This window comes from Callorhinchus milii, unplaced genomic scaffold (genome assembly GCF_018977255.1).
Source record: "Callorhinchus milii isolate IMCB2004 unplaced genomic scaffold, IMCB_Cmil_1.0 Scaffold2, whole genome shotgun sequence".
NCBI lineage: Eukaryota > Metazoa > Chordata > Chondrichthyes > Chimaeriformes > Callorhinchidae > Callorhinchus > Callorhinchus milii.
In genome coordinates, this window is record NW_024704743.1 from 34,797,341 (window position 1) to 34,812,176 (window position 14,836).

The 14,836-nt window shown below is 37.8% G+C and overlaps 1 protein-coding gene across 3 annotated transcripts in view; it reads left to right on the top strand.

Annotated features, from left to right (window-relative positions):
* The window catches only part of prpf4bb (pre-mRNA processing factor 4Bb), a 38,692-nt gene extending 24,148 nt beyond the window's left edge, over nt 1-14,544 (top strand). Inside the window, exons 9-18 of one of the 3 annotated variants that reach the window (XR_006086262.1) lie at nt 1,661-1,808; nt 3,372-3,509; nt 3,628-3,781; nt 5,905-6,019; nt 6,792-6,943; nt 7,394-7,480; nt 10,643-11,388; nt 11,908-13,068; nt 13,383-13,436; nt 14,245-14,544. Coding sequence is in view for 1 of the 3 variants with exons in the window: in XM_042346863.1 (XP_042202797.1) it covers nt 1,661-1,808; nt 3,372-3,509; nt 3,628-3,781; nt 5,905-6,019; nt 6,792-6,943; nt 7,394-7,480; nt 10,643-10,846 (998 nt within the window). In the remaining 2 variants the exon portion in view is untranslated. Of the gene's footprint in view, nt 1-1,660; nt 1,809-3,371; nt 3,510-3,627; nt 3,782-5,904; nt 6,020-6,791; nt 6,944-7,393; nt 7,481-10,642; nt 11,828-11,907; nt 13,069-13,382 lie in introns of those variants that run through there. The other 2 variants (XR_006086261.1, XM_042346863.1) reach the window with 2 other exon arrangements.
* The last annotated feature ends 292 nt before the right edge of the window (nt 14,545-14,836 follow it).

The window sequence follows — 14,836 nt, forward strand, 5'->3', positions numbered from 1 at the left end:
AAGGTAATAGTTACCAGTCTTAAGTTATACATAAAGTGATTTCTCATTGCAACTGGTATTGCCTTACTAATACTGGCATCACCTCAATCTTTAAGGGCATAAACCTAAGGCGTTTTTTTAATCAGTGCATCACTTGACCCATTAACGAACACCAGCATTGATCAATGTAGTTACAGGCTTGCTTAGGGAGATAATCCATAGAGATTCTGTGGAATCCTCAAGATATTTAAACAAGGTAATTCGCACTTGTGACCAGTGATTGGACAGAATATAATATATCAGCATCATCTCTATAATCTTTCCCCTGTAGCACCTCAAAGCAATGCAGAAAACCATATCTGATGCCCTGAGCAGAAACAAAATTTAAAGAAAAATTAAGTCAATGGGAAGTGCTGAAAGATGTTAAAAATAAATACTGCTGAGCATTTGCAGTTGGAGCAGGATTGTTTGAACTTCCAATGATGGCTTGCCATTCTTTCTGGGAAAGATTTTTTCTAAGGATCATTTACAAGATCCTGTTTGATGGAATCTGGTACCTGCTTAGAGCTGAAGGGAAAATTGATTTTCTAATCTTAATCGAGCTGTTCAATCCATAGATTCCTGCTTAAGTAATCTTAAGTATTGTATTTGCCAGTTGGATAGAGCAGTACTAAGACTGCACCCACACTTGTCTTAAGAATCTAATTTGCAATCAGAAGCATGATAGTTTTTGTTTATCCATAACCACATACATTCCTTTTACTGTGAATGCATAATTGCATGTAGAATTGTGGCTTTTTGTTCAGCTAAATTAAGGTGGTCCAACTGGCAGACCGCATCCAGCCCGCCCGTTCCCCCATTCCCCGGCGAACGTCCTGTCAGGCAGTGGCAGGAGCTAGTGGTTGGGAGGACGTGGCTGGTAAGGAGACACGCTTGCCTTCCCCTCAGCTACAAGGGGACTTCCTGACAGACTGCAACAACGGGTGGCATTATTTCCACCTCTTGCAGGGCTTCAGTGTGTTGCAGCCTGTCAGGAAGCATCTCCCTAGCTGAAAGGAAAGCAAGCGAATCTCCTGACCAACTGCGTCCTCCCAACTGCTGACTTCTCCACTGCAAGATTGTGAGCTGCACGCTTGATTGTGTTTCGTGGTTCACTGTCGGGACAGATGATCAGAGCTTCCCTTGGCCACTGGGGATTGGGTACCGAGGACAGACTTGCCATGTCTTGTAGTGCAGTTTCCTCCACAAAGCTGCCCTTTTCCCAGTGATAAACTCCTCTACAGCCTTCATCCCTCTTACCCGCCGTACCTCTGTGACCTTCCAACCTGACTGTTCCTTTGCCCAGCAAACACCAGCTTGCTTCCCCCCCCGCCACCCCATCTGACCCTCCACTGCCGTTTTGCTTTTGCTCTCTGGAACTTTATTCCTGGAGTCCCTCCGACTCGCTCCCTCACTCCCCTCTTTAAAGGTACGTCAAGACCTAATTCTTAGACCGCCCTTTCAGTTAACGTTTCCCCACCCACCTTGGTTGCCCAGCTGGTAATGTCGAGCTTTTCTCATTGCTAACTAAAACTTGTTCCTTAAGATCTGCTTAAGCAATCTGTTGAATTGAGTGAGAGTCATTCCATTTTCTCACAGATACGGTTTTCAATTTTCAAAATTAAATGTTTGTATTTTATAGGGGTGAATATTGGTGAAGTCCTTGAAAAACGCTACAGTGTTTATGGTTACACTGGTCAAGGAGTCTTCAGTAATGTGGTGCGAGCAAGAGACATGGCATGGGCCAGCCGCGAAGTGGCAGTCAAAATCATCAGGAACAATGAGCTCATGTAAGTTTCTTCCGCAGTTTTACTGAGGTTGAAAATAGGAGAGCGTTAAGCACAATCCTGCCCTGTAATGCTATGATATTGCTTCAGCAACATATCACTTGAATCATCTGGCAAAGGCAACAGTTATGTTATGGCATATATATATAAACTAGTTTGAACTTGTATACAATACAAAATTACATTTGTATAGCGCCTTTCGCATCGAGAGGATGTCCCGAGGTGCTGGAGAGTCAGGGAGTTGGACCCGAGCTGGGGCACAGGATCGGGGCGGGTAGGAGGGTGACCAAAGGCTCGGTCGAAGGGGAGGGTTTTGTGACTTTTATATGACCTAGCATCATCACTTTGAACTTGACCACTGCTGTGAACAACAGCATAGATCCCAAATTTACCATTTAAATTTTCTAAAGAATCGGTACCTGGATCAATTCATCGTGTCAAGTACAGTAAATCAAGGTGTCGCACAAATAACCTTCCAAAGATGCTCTTGCTTAATGAAAACACAATGTACTTATTTCAGTGTGTTACCAACTTTGTTTTAAACTGAGAATTCCGTTGTCAAGTGATTATTTTCCTACAGATGTTTGAGACTGTAAGGTAAGTCTATTTGGATGTTTATGTGGTCAGCCTGGCTCAGTTGGTAACGCCTTTACCTCTGAATCAGAAATTGTGGGTTCCACATTGGTACTGTGAACTGACAACCTTCTGACTCAGAAGAGTTTGATGCAGATGAGCGTATGGGCAGTGGAGTTTTGAATTAATTGGATTTTTGTGGATAGTGGAACTGGGAAGACTGGTGAGGAGGGCATTGGAATAATCGAGGGTGACGAACGCATGAATGAGGGTTTCAGCTGTGTTGGGTTTGAGATGTGGTCGGAGGCACACAATATCACTGAGGTGGAGGAAAGTGGACCAGGTTTGAAGTAGGAAGGATATTTGAGGATTAAATTTGATGCCTAGGTTACATACAGGATTTGGTAAGCTTGAGGGATAGGCTGAGGAGGTCAGAGCCGCAGGAGAGAAGACGTTGGCGGGAGCCAAGGAGAATGGCTTCCAAGACATTCCCAGAGTATGAAAACATGACTCCTAATGAGCTTTTTTTTAAGTTGAGACTGAAATCTGGAAATAGCTTGCTGAAATCCTGACTGATGATAGGAGCCTTAACCTAAAGTAATGATGTACCGTTGTAAGTTGTTAGCTTTTTAATTGATCTGTACTAATTACAGTGATGATAATCTCACGATGTATTCAGCTCTGATTCTTGACTAAAAATCTGTTTGAGTGTTCATAGAGATGAAAAGGCACCTCCACTATTTGTATTGAAGGTTTATTGATCTGTTAAAAGTTGATTTAGTTATTCAAAATCAATGGTACTATTGTAAAATCTTTTAACTCTTCACTTTCTTTGATGAAATGCCATTAGTTCAGATTTGCAGCCAGTTATTTCCACTTTGTATAAATTTTTTGTAATTTGGGTTTTGTGTTGGATTTGTTCCAGTTCCAATCATGGAATCTAATGTTTAGTTGAAGTTTATTTTGTGACTAAATTTTGACTCTGCATTGCAGGCAGAAGACTGGCCTGAAAGAGTTGGAGTTCCTGAAAAAACTAAATGATGCAGATCCCGATGACAAGTTCCATTGCCTGAGACTCTTCAGACATTTTTACCACAAACAACATCTCTGTTTAGTCTTTGAACCTCTGAGGTAATGCTTGCTATTTTATAAATGATTTTCCAAAACTGAATCATGCTCTGTGCAAGTTCTACAAATTATTCTGTACGTTTACACAGTTTGAGTAGTGAGAATTTCCTTTTCTCCACAGTATGAACTTGCGTGAAGTGTTGAAAAAATATGGAAAAGATGTGGGTCTTCATATAAAAGCTGTGAGATCATACAGTCAACAGCTGTTCCTGGCTCTGAAATTGCTGAAGAGATGTAACATCCTGCACGCTGACATCAAACCCGACAATATTCTGGTAAATTAACTTTGTCTCCAACAAATTGAAACAATAGTTTGTACATTTCTGATTTATTACTAACTTATATNAAAAAATTAACTGGGGAGTAGAAGTTGTCAAGTGATTTTATCTCCCATCAGTTGAGTTTTTAAGTTATTGACTTGGTCACTGAATCGGTATTCCAGTTTTTTGTTTAGGAACAAGTAAGAAAGAAAAAGGAGACATGAAATTACAGTCTTGTCTTAACTATATAATCTAGTACCAACCTACCTGCCAATCATGAAGGAATTGTTGATGTTTTTTCCAGACAAGAGGAAGGGAGTATTATTAAACAGAGCTGTTTGACTTCTCTCTTGTCTTCTGATGAAAACAGTGAAAACAGCAAGTGAAAATTGTCAGCTTTGTATATTCACATTTATAGATCTCGGATGAATTTGTGATTGGCAGATGTTTCACGTGTTTCATTCAAGTTCTATAAGCTGTAGAAAGTAAAGTCACCAAATGTTTCACATCCTAATGCTGTCTCCAGCTACTGCCTTTCCGTACACCAGAATAAGATGCTCCTATCAGCCAACAACAGAAGCTGACTAAATTGTACAATGCAAAATTATGTTTTCTCGTATGGAGGCATATGCTAAAGATTCTCCTACCTGCATCATTTGCTTACAATGCCTTAGATGTTTTTAAAACCTCCAGTGACAGATAAAATATATTTAATGTCTCAGCAGCTTTTCAGGATGCAAATACCAGGACCAACATGAGCACTGAGCTACTAATGTGATAATGTGCTGTGATAAATAACAGTTTATTCAGTGGCATCCAAGCTCGCTGGGATTATTTTGAAGTTAAGAGTAAGGTTATATGATGAGAATAGCGTAAATAAATTGTTAAAACTTTTAATTCAATTTTCATGCTGCTGATTAAGTCCGCTGATGCCGCTGATTAAGCTATGGAGGCCTGTAACTCAGTGATTAGAGCACTCGCCTCACAAGTGAGAGGCCCTGGGTTCAATTCCCGGCAGGGTAAAACATTGGACAAGTTTCCTTACTCCACATGCCTCTGTTTATCTAGCTGTAAGTAGGAACCCAGTTGCTAGTCGAATGACAGATCGCTTTTCCGGGGATAATAATCCCTTCAAAAAAATTTAAATAAAAATAATAATTTGGTCACTCAGTTCATGACTGTTTGTGGGACACATCTATGCGCAACTGGCTGCTGGGTTTCGCCCACAAAATATACAGTCGGTCCACTTTGCATTGTATTTTGTGAAGCTCTTGGAGACGTCTAGAAGACGTGAAAAGTGCTACATCAAATGCAAAGATTATTATAGCCAAAATCTAGTTGGTCATTTCACTGTCCTGACTACCTTCAGTATGCGGGCCTTCTCTGAGATAAATACAAAGAAAGAATGTATAAGGGATTTGTTTACATTCAAAAAGGATAAAACATGATATTGTCAATAAAGCATACCTTGTCCACATTACCAATCTTCAGGAAATGCAGCTTCTTAAGATTCACTCTTAAACCATTCATTTCCTGAATTGTCTGTGTGGATGATTCGAATTCTGGTCCATGCAGAGTTTCTCGGTCTCAGCTGGGGCTGCATGGGTAGTCTTCCCTGGGTTAGGGGTACAAAACTATGGTTTCTGCTTCTTGTTCCTCTTCAGTACTACTGGAAGTATACAGGTGTGGCAACCGAGTGAAGCGAGGTCGGGTTCATCTCTGAAGCCAGTTTATACTCACTGCCAAGACTCGCACTGAACAGTGGCCACTTGGATGGGGTACTGGAGGGCAACCCGTGCCCATAGAACCACATTCCAGAAAGAGAAGACTCGGGATCAGGAGCATTTTGCCAATGGGGAGAAAATTAGAAGGATACTAACAAAAGTTAAAAAGGAAAAGTAAAATAAATACACAAAAATATTTTGATGATCACGACACCGACAAATATCTACAATTACTAGCTAATTGTATTTGAAATATCTAATTTGGAATTCAATCTTTATCAGAAGTGTGCAGATCATTTGGAGGCCTGTCGCATTGTGGGTATTGCTTTCAAAAAGTGTTCTCCAAAGTTTAGACCGATGGCAACTATTTGTTAATGCTGTACACTGCTTCAACATCCAATTTATCCTCTGCAGGTAAATGAATCCAAAACTATCCTAAAGCTTTGTGACTTTGGCTCAGCTTCCCACGTTGCTGATAATGATATAACACCATACCTTGTCAGCAGGTTCTACCGAGCCCCAGAAATCAGTAAGTTTTAAATCTTTTATGTTAACATCTGAGGTAAAAATCTACTTTCTGATAATTTCGTTTTTTTTCCTCCCTTTGAGTCTCCCTATGCCACACACATTTTCTGGTCAATAAAGTGATCTGAAAACCTGTTCTGAGGCTGCCATCAGTTCTCAATAACATAATTTCCAGAAAATATTAAGTGCAGGTTGGCAAGGATCAAGTTTTGGGGACCCCAGAGTGTGTATTGGGGTACTGCTGGAGTCTTACCAGCAAAAAAACATATAGTTTGCCATTGAGAGCACTATCTGGCAAGTTTTCTCACTGCTTGTCCAGTTAGGACACCCTAATTACCAGGAATTACCTGCGATCCTCCCGGTGGGCAAAACAGCTCAGTGTAAAATGCGTGAGAGCATTGCCACCATCTTCTTGTCTGCAGCTCAGGTAACAAATTTGAATTGGGCACAAATCTGCATCTTATAGCAGTGTCCAATCTACTTTTTCCACTTTCTCCAATCTCTCCCTGATTTTAAGTTGTTTTTTTTCCTTTCCTTAATTCACCAATGACTTAGCTAAAGTCCTTGTGGGAAATCGGGTTGTAATCCAGGGTCTTAATATTCTATGGTGAGGTGTCTTGGGATATAACCAGCATCTGTGTACATGTGTTACTTGATAACATTTAGCAATTTATATTTTATGTTGGGAAGGAAAGTTCCGCAAATGTTCTAACCATAAGCAATTGTATTTTAAAAATATGTTCATGTTTACTTAAACTTTTATTTACTTTTTACAGTTATTGGCAAGGTATATGATTATGCCATTGACTTGTGGTCTGTTGGCTGCACACTGTATGAACTTTACACAGGAAAAATCTTATTTCCTGGCAAAACTAACAATCATATGCTGAAACTCATGATGGAGCTAAAGGGCAAAATGCCAAACAAGGTAGGAAAATAAATCTTATAATTTGTAATAGAAAATGTGTACCCTAAGGTTTTGAGAATCCATTTTGTAATTGTTCATTTAATTTAACACTTAGGGTTGAGAACAAATCCTTAATTATTAGTGGAGCTGGGGAGAAATCTTCACAAGTTCCAAAACTACACCTGGAGAGGGAGGGGGGGGGCGCGGTGGGGGGAGTAGGTTAGGAACTTGACGATTGACACTTGATGATAGCTGCCATCTAATTTCCTCAGTGACTGTCTTTGCTTTGGTGGAATTGAATTTAACCAAAATTATCTTGTTCTTAATTGTGTTTCTGGTTTGTGTTTATAGTTTGGGTATATGTAAAATATACACTTTATAGTATATGTTGTGAAGCGTCTTGATGACGCGCTAAGGTGCTATATCAAATGCAAGGAGTATTATTTATTAAAATATTTTGATTCTTTTCAGATGATCAGAAAGGGTGTATTCAAGGACCAGCACTTCGATCAGAATCTGAATTTCATGTATATTGAAGTGGATAAAGTAACAGAAAGGGTTAGTATGTTGTGACTTTTAGATTGTTGTGTCAATGGGAGGTGGCATTTATTGGCCTGGTCTTTAAAGACCTTGAATAAATCAAAATTCTTATTTGTTAATTTTACTGAATTGTGCTTCACAACGTTTGTGTATGAAATAGTTATTTTTCTATGGTTATCTCTAAAGATCTTATATAATTTCTTGAAATGTAATTGCTTGATAATTGACTAATGTTGTCAATCTTGTGGTTTTATCATTGTTTAATTGTTTGGCTCGGCCCGATATTCTGTATTCATTAGTTAAAAATGCATGAAAATTTCCATTTAATTATCCTTTTGTTAGCGTTTCATGTTTTTAATTTTAGTATATTGAGGACTTTTTTTAATCTCAATCCGTTGCATTCTCAGCACTTTCACCCACAAAATATACGTCAATTCACTTTTACAATATACTCTGTGAACTGCTTTAAGATGTCACAATGACGTGATAAGGCGCTATATCAAATGCAAGGATGATTATTATTATGGTAGTGTGAAGGTGCCGAGACAAAGTACCACCTCACATGACAATAGCTGAACCCATAGGGTAGTTACCATTCTATAATATGCAATATATTGAGTATATCAAAAACGAAAATGATCTTGCTTAGTCCCAATCATGTAATATTATTTTGAAGGTGTATAAATCTGCTCTGGAGGATGCTACCAAATATAATGAGAAGCAATTCTGATTGCACTTTGCTGCAATTACTTCAAAGGCTTTCAATTGTAGATCAAAAAGATGGGAAATTCTGCCTCTCTCTCTCAGTATGTTAAGCGCCTGAATCTTAGGGCACATTGAATGAATTTTGATGTTATTTCCTCGGAATTCCTACTTTTAAACAAAATATTTAAAATGTCTGCAAATATGAATTAATTTCTTGTGGGTCAGCATGGGAAAAGATCAGTTTTAGATGAAATGTATTCAAATGTGAAAGTACATTATCTAGTATCTAGGTACCTAAACCTTTTCTTGATGTGGGCGACATTGTCTGTTCAACGCGGGAAGTGATGTTGTGTACAGTAGATCAACGTGTATTCGCACCCTGGTTATATGTGTCTGCTTGTCTACGTTGTTGCATAAATGCCATCCCATCTTGACAAAAGAATAGTTACACACATTCCCACGGTTTCCAAGGACATGATGTGTCCAGCACAGCTCACGATGGAACCAAGATACCTGCTTATTTGGCATTGCTACAGTTGGAGACAGGGAGAGAGACAGAAATATGGAAAGTTAGAGAGGAGGAAGGAGAGACTCGTAGAGAAAGCTTTCAGTCTGGCACAATATTGATGGTATAAATCAACGGAAGAAATATTTAGTTAGCACTGTAGCCAATTTGTATTTTGCATGATGTTCCATCAGCTGTATAGTTTCATAACAGTACCCAATTAGTGTGGATAATGGACTCTACTTTAATATTTACCAGTACCCACCCAGGCACTCAACAGCACTGTAGTTCAAGCTCAAAGCTCAAGATCTGCACTGATTGGGACTGGCCCCCATTGCAGATTTGAAAACAGTGAATTATGGGTGTGCGTGTGTGTGTTGAGGAAAACTGAGTGTTGGGAGACAATTCTATGCTCCGTTGCAAGTGATTCATGTGACATGCTTGCATTCACCCACTGAAGAGATCTCTGATTTGACAGCCTGGTTTGAATAAGGTGGATAACAATTGGTGGAATGTTTAGTTTAAGTTGAAAGCTCAAGTGAAGAATAGTGGAGAGTTTTGCCTAATGCAGTCTGTTCCAGTCGTTTCTGTGGAGATGAGGTGAGGGCTGATCAGGCTGCACTGGAGAATGAAAAAATATCTTAAGAACAAGAAAATTACTTGAGAAGAAAAAGAACCAGTTCATCCACAGTCTCACTGGCCAAGAAATATCATATAGGTCTCATCCTGGCTAAGTTTGTAGTGCTCAACTACAAATTGTTGAATTAATTTCAACAGATTGCTTGTTCAAGCCCCATGTCAGGAATTTGATCTTGTATAGTCTAGCTGACACTCCCAATTGCAGTGCTGCGGGTGTGCTGCGCTGTTGGAGCTGCCATCCTTTGGGTGACATGATAAACTGAGGCCCCATCTACCTGTTCAAGTGGACATTAAAGTTTTTATGGAATTATTTGAAAAGAGAAGGGACCTTCCCCTGGCCAACAATCTCCCGTGTAAAAAATTGGTCATTGACTTCATAGCTGTTTGTTAGATATTTCTGTGCACAAATTGGGTGGTACGGTCGCTTACAAAATATAGTCAGTACTCAGTACTCTTTATGATTAATTCTGAGATGCCCTTTGAGACAGTTTGATGACATAAGGTGCTATATCAAAACAATGGAGGAGTGGGTAATTGTGTCTCGAAGGAAGGAATACAGCCGAGGAAGGAAAGGAATAGATTAGAAAGATCTATAGGGATGAGGGGAAAGAAGCAGAGGGAAATTGAGTCATAGTAAGTGCATGATTCCAGATGCATATTAGTAAGATCTATGAATAAGGTAAGTAGAACTTGTTGAATATAATTAGTAATTGAATCCCTGCTATGTCTCTATGGGGCATGAAAAAACTTACTGTAATGTAATATTTGAAATTCAGCAAATGTTTTAGCATGTTTTGGGAATTAAAGTGAAAGCCTAATTTAAGGGGATTGTTTTATCCTGTCAATATCGCAAGATGTTTAGGCCACTTTGTACAGGGTGACTAAAAAGTTGATACCTTCACAATGTCTAATAAGTCTTAAGGAATTTTTTTTAAGATAATAGGGTAGATATGAATTTTTGGCCACCCTGTATTTCAGCCTTGACACCATTTAGTTATTTTTATATACTAGGCTGTTATTGCATCCTGTTTCATATCCCCCTCTTTCAATGAGGATAGCCACAACTATGTTTGCAACAAAAAAGTCTTTAAGTGTTGCAGGCATTCAGTTTTAATTTAAGGCAATATTTCAATGTTAAAAGTTACATATTTAATCATTGTTTCACATGGCTGTGGTATTCCTTTAACATTGATCTTGGATACATTACTTAGAGTGTGTAGATATATTACAGTAAAATAATTGTGTTCTGAATGTGCTGTACATGTGAATAAACACATGTAAGCACACAATTGCATTAGACTAAAGCTTCTGTTCTTTTGTTTTTGGTTTAGGAGAAGGTCACTGTTATGAGCACTATTAATTCTACCAAGGACCTGTTAGCTGACATGATTGGTTGTCAGCGTTTGCCAGAAGACCAGCGTAAAAAAGTCCACCAGCTTAAAGACTTGCTCGAGCAGATTCTCATGTTAGATCCAGCCAAACGAGTCAGCATCAACCAGGCACTGCAGCATCCATTCATTCAGGAGAAGATTTAATCGGAGGATTTAACGGGTTTGAGCAATTAAACAAAGACTGGAAAAGTCAGAGAAAAAAAGTATTTTAGTATATGTCAAACACGATGTTGTTTACCGTGAAATACGCATGGTTAAGTTAAAAATGTTATTTCGAGTAGGAATATGAGTCACTGTAAATATATTGATTTGTGTTTTTTCCAGACGTTTTTCTTCATACTTTCACTGTAGTTTTTGTTGAGTTGTTTTAACTGCTAAGACTGCACACAAACAGTTTAAAGTTATTTTTAAGTCCTTGTAAAACACTGGTGTTTCTTTAGGAGGAAAATTCTGGCGCTCAATCTCCAAAACACACCTTTGTTTTTGTGCAGACTTGGCCCATCCTTGTCTCTGTAACAATGGCCGAGGTAAAATGATGTTTATATTCACATTTTCCTAGGTGTGTGTGCAGGCCAGCATGCCCTTGGTGTACTCAGTGCCGAAGGGGTCTGTCCCTACCTGTGCCTGCTTACAGGGATGGTCACATCATTAAAAGCAGGTTGTGTACCACTTTCAGTACACTGAAGGTAAGCTAAACCATCAACATTATTGGTGTATTAAGCATTCATTGTCGCAGATAGGTGGTATAGCTTAGGAGTGGAAAGTATTAGCATCATGGCAGAATGCCTTGCATGCTGGTGAATGTTATAAGATCTTGTTTGTGAACTTGCTAATGTATTAGTAAGACAATGGCAAAATATAGAGTCTTTAGTGTGGGAAGTTTGATGAGTATAGCACCTTCAGTGTACTGTTTATATATTACTATTTGAAGTTGTAATAGAATTGTGGTAGAAATTTGTCAATGCCATAAAATTCTGTTAGTAAATCTGTACCTATAGTACATAATAAACAGAAGAAGTTTCATTTAGTCATTAAAATGGAAGAAAATTGGGATTTTATATTTCTTTGTAGATGTCTAAAGTGACAATTTCTGAATTTTTAAAATTAAAATTGATTAAGAAATTGTTTTACAGTAAGAAAGCATTTCCTTTGCGACATTATGTGCATTAGTTTCATTGTTTGTGATCATGTTTCTCTCAATACAGGCATACATAACCTTCCACTCTTGAGCAAAGCAGCTGCTTTTTAAAGCGGTAATTGCTTCTTTACCTTTTTTCTTTTATGTTTTTTTGTTTAAGATGAGTTGTGATGACTTGTTGTAGTTCTGTACTTAGCCCCTTCACTGGCAAACATTAAGCATTAAGTTGTAATTCTGTTTGCACCAATGAACGTATTTTTTGTTCAGTCTGTTTTTGCACCTAATGTGGCATTCCATGAATGAACCGGGCATAAAATGTGTTTCATATTCGTTCATTAATTACTGATGTAAGTAACATTCAATGACGATCCAATCCGAGGCCTGCATAATTGCAGCCGGTCAGTGAAGGGGTTAAAATAATCGTACAATGCCTTTGCTTATACAAAGGTAGGTTGGGGCATTTGTCACACAACACACACACAGACACGCACTCTTCCTGCATGTAAAGATAACCATGCAGAATACTGGAGAGAATTTCGATATGCATTCAGATATGTTGGTGAATAAAGCATTTGTTTTGAACAAACCGATTGTAGCTGTTTTCACAGTGGTCCGACATGCAGTCAGGTCTCTATGCAACGCTAAAACTACAATGGTGACTTGCTGATCTGATCTGTTTTTTTATGCTGGCAATCCCAGTGGTCTTGGATGTATGAAACCTTTAATGACTCATTTTCTACATGTGATGACATTTTTATCCAATTCACAGTACCCAATAAAATCTAGGATTATCGAGTCACAAATCAGTACACTGAACATAAAGTGCTTTTAGTTGCTTTAAACCTTTCACTTACTACTTCAAAAAATAAAAAACTGATAAAGATGATTTATGCAAAAAGGAGAACAGTTTTTGAATGTTTGTTTTCAGCAACAATTTGGTTAGCATCGTTTTAGAAATCACTAAAAGTGCCTTAAAGGTGGCATTAGAAGGCAATATCTCAGAATAATGTCAGTTAAAGGCTGCCACAATTCACAAACCTATTTGGAAGTCTGATCCACTCATTCATACTACAAAATGACTAATGTTTTCTACTGTTTTCTTACTTCCCTTCGATGATGCTGAGAGAGAAAGGAAAGCACGTTATGTTACTATGCTTGGAAGCAACAGGCCACGTCGCCTATTCCTGGGGGCCTGCTTTGAATGAGACAGCTTCACCTTCTCCACAAGGTCATTTCTGACGGCATGCCTAGATAAGCGTTTCATACCAGATGAAAAGTGCATTTCTTGCAGCAATATATCTTAAGAAAATAAAAACATTTTCTTTGAATAACTGACTTCTAAGGGTTCTCGTGATTCTCCAATTTGTGCTGTGTGTAATGTATTTAAATTAAGTTGGAAAAGTCCAGACTTGAGGTGTTTACATCTCCAGCAAAATATTTAAATTCCTTACTATTATGCGGAATTCTTTCACGGGCATATGTGTATTTTTTAAAATTCTATAAAGCATCAAGGTGTTTCTTTACTTGTTCTCTGTCTCTTAGGTGCACCCTGATGGGAGGCGATGCACATTGCAAGAAAACGAAGACTGAATTAAGGTTTCTGTTCCATAAAGACAATAACATTTACAGTGACTTTAATAAATAGCAGGAGACTCGCTGTTAATTTGTAATTTTCAATTGAAAAGGGTGTTATCAAAGATCTATAATGCTAAATTTCAGTTCCAGGAATCCATATTTTAGTTTTATCATTAAGTAAAAGGATTGATCATTTTCTCACATGGAATAATTTTACATTTTGAATGGATGTACAAATCTTGCATTATAATTTTGGACTTTGCATTTAAAGAAACAAGACCAACCTATAGTTGTTGTGAAAATAAATGGCTGTAGTGGACTTAGATCCTTACCAAAGTAATCTTTGATTTCAGAAACCAAGTTAAAAATTCCATTTATTAAATATTACTTTTTTTAGTGAAAAATAAGTTCTTTGCACCTAGTTTAGTAACATTTAAAGATCAGCTTGAACCTATTTTGAACTATTAAATTGGTGGCAAATTTAAGAATTGGTAATCTTGACTTTTTTATATCGTTTTATTATGTAGTAAAACATTATTTTGATGATTTATTTAATGGATGTTGTGTCTTCCATTATTGTTCCGTTTCAGAATATGTTGATTCAACAACCATTCATTATGGCAGGCAAACTTGAAGCTCGTCCCAATTCTCTTTCGTTCCCATGCGATCCAGTTACATAGATTATATCATAACATTTGAGTCACATTTGGTGCACTTATAATATACCTTTATGCAGGGAGTCTAGTCAAACAGATCCCAGACCGTTATGTTGTAAAATTTAAAGTGTTCTTTGTGTTTGTGCTCTTAACCTGTGTGTTTTATTCTGTAGGTAAGGGCCAGGATGTAAAATGCCTACATCTTCGAATGACCTTCATTAACTTAGCTTCAACATAAGTCGCTGAGAGCAAACAGTTCTTCAGTACTGAATTAAAGTGAAGACAATGGCTTTGCAGAATAATAGATCATTTTTGGACACTTGTAAACTTGGAGTTTAATTCTGTTGCTTCTGATCCTTGACCATTTTTAGCTTTTAAAGGTAGATGTATTGTACACAAAAATGAAACTTTTGCTAATCTTGAGTACTGATTATTCTAGAACACTTCATACTGAATAAAACATTTTAACTATGGACTGGACACTCATTTCTGAATGTTAAAACAACCATGGCTGACTTATTCACTGTAATATTGGTTTGATATCCAGTGGTATCACTGCAAACTGGGTAATCTGGCACTGTAGTAATTATTTTCATAGACTTTAATTGCATCTTCTGGTATTTTTTGAAATAAAAGTTCACTGTCAAACTTTTTGGATAATTCAGACTAGTTAGAGATTTTGCTATTCTGATGACTATTAACAGAAATATACTAAACTGTTCAATGTTTTATTTAATCCTGTCAACCTACCTGTTTTGTTAAAAA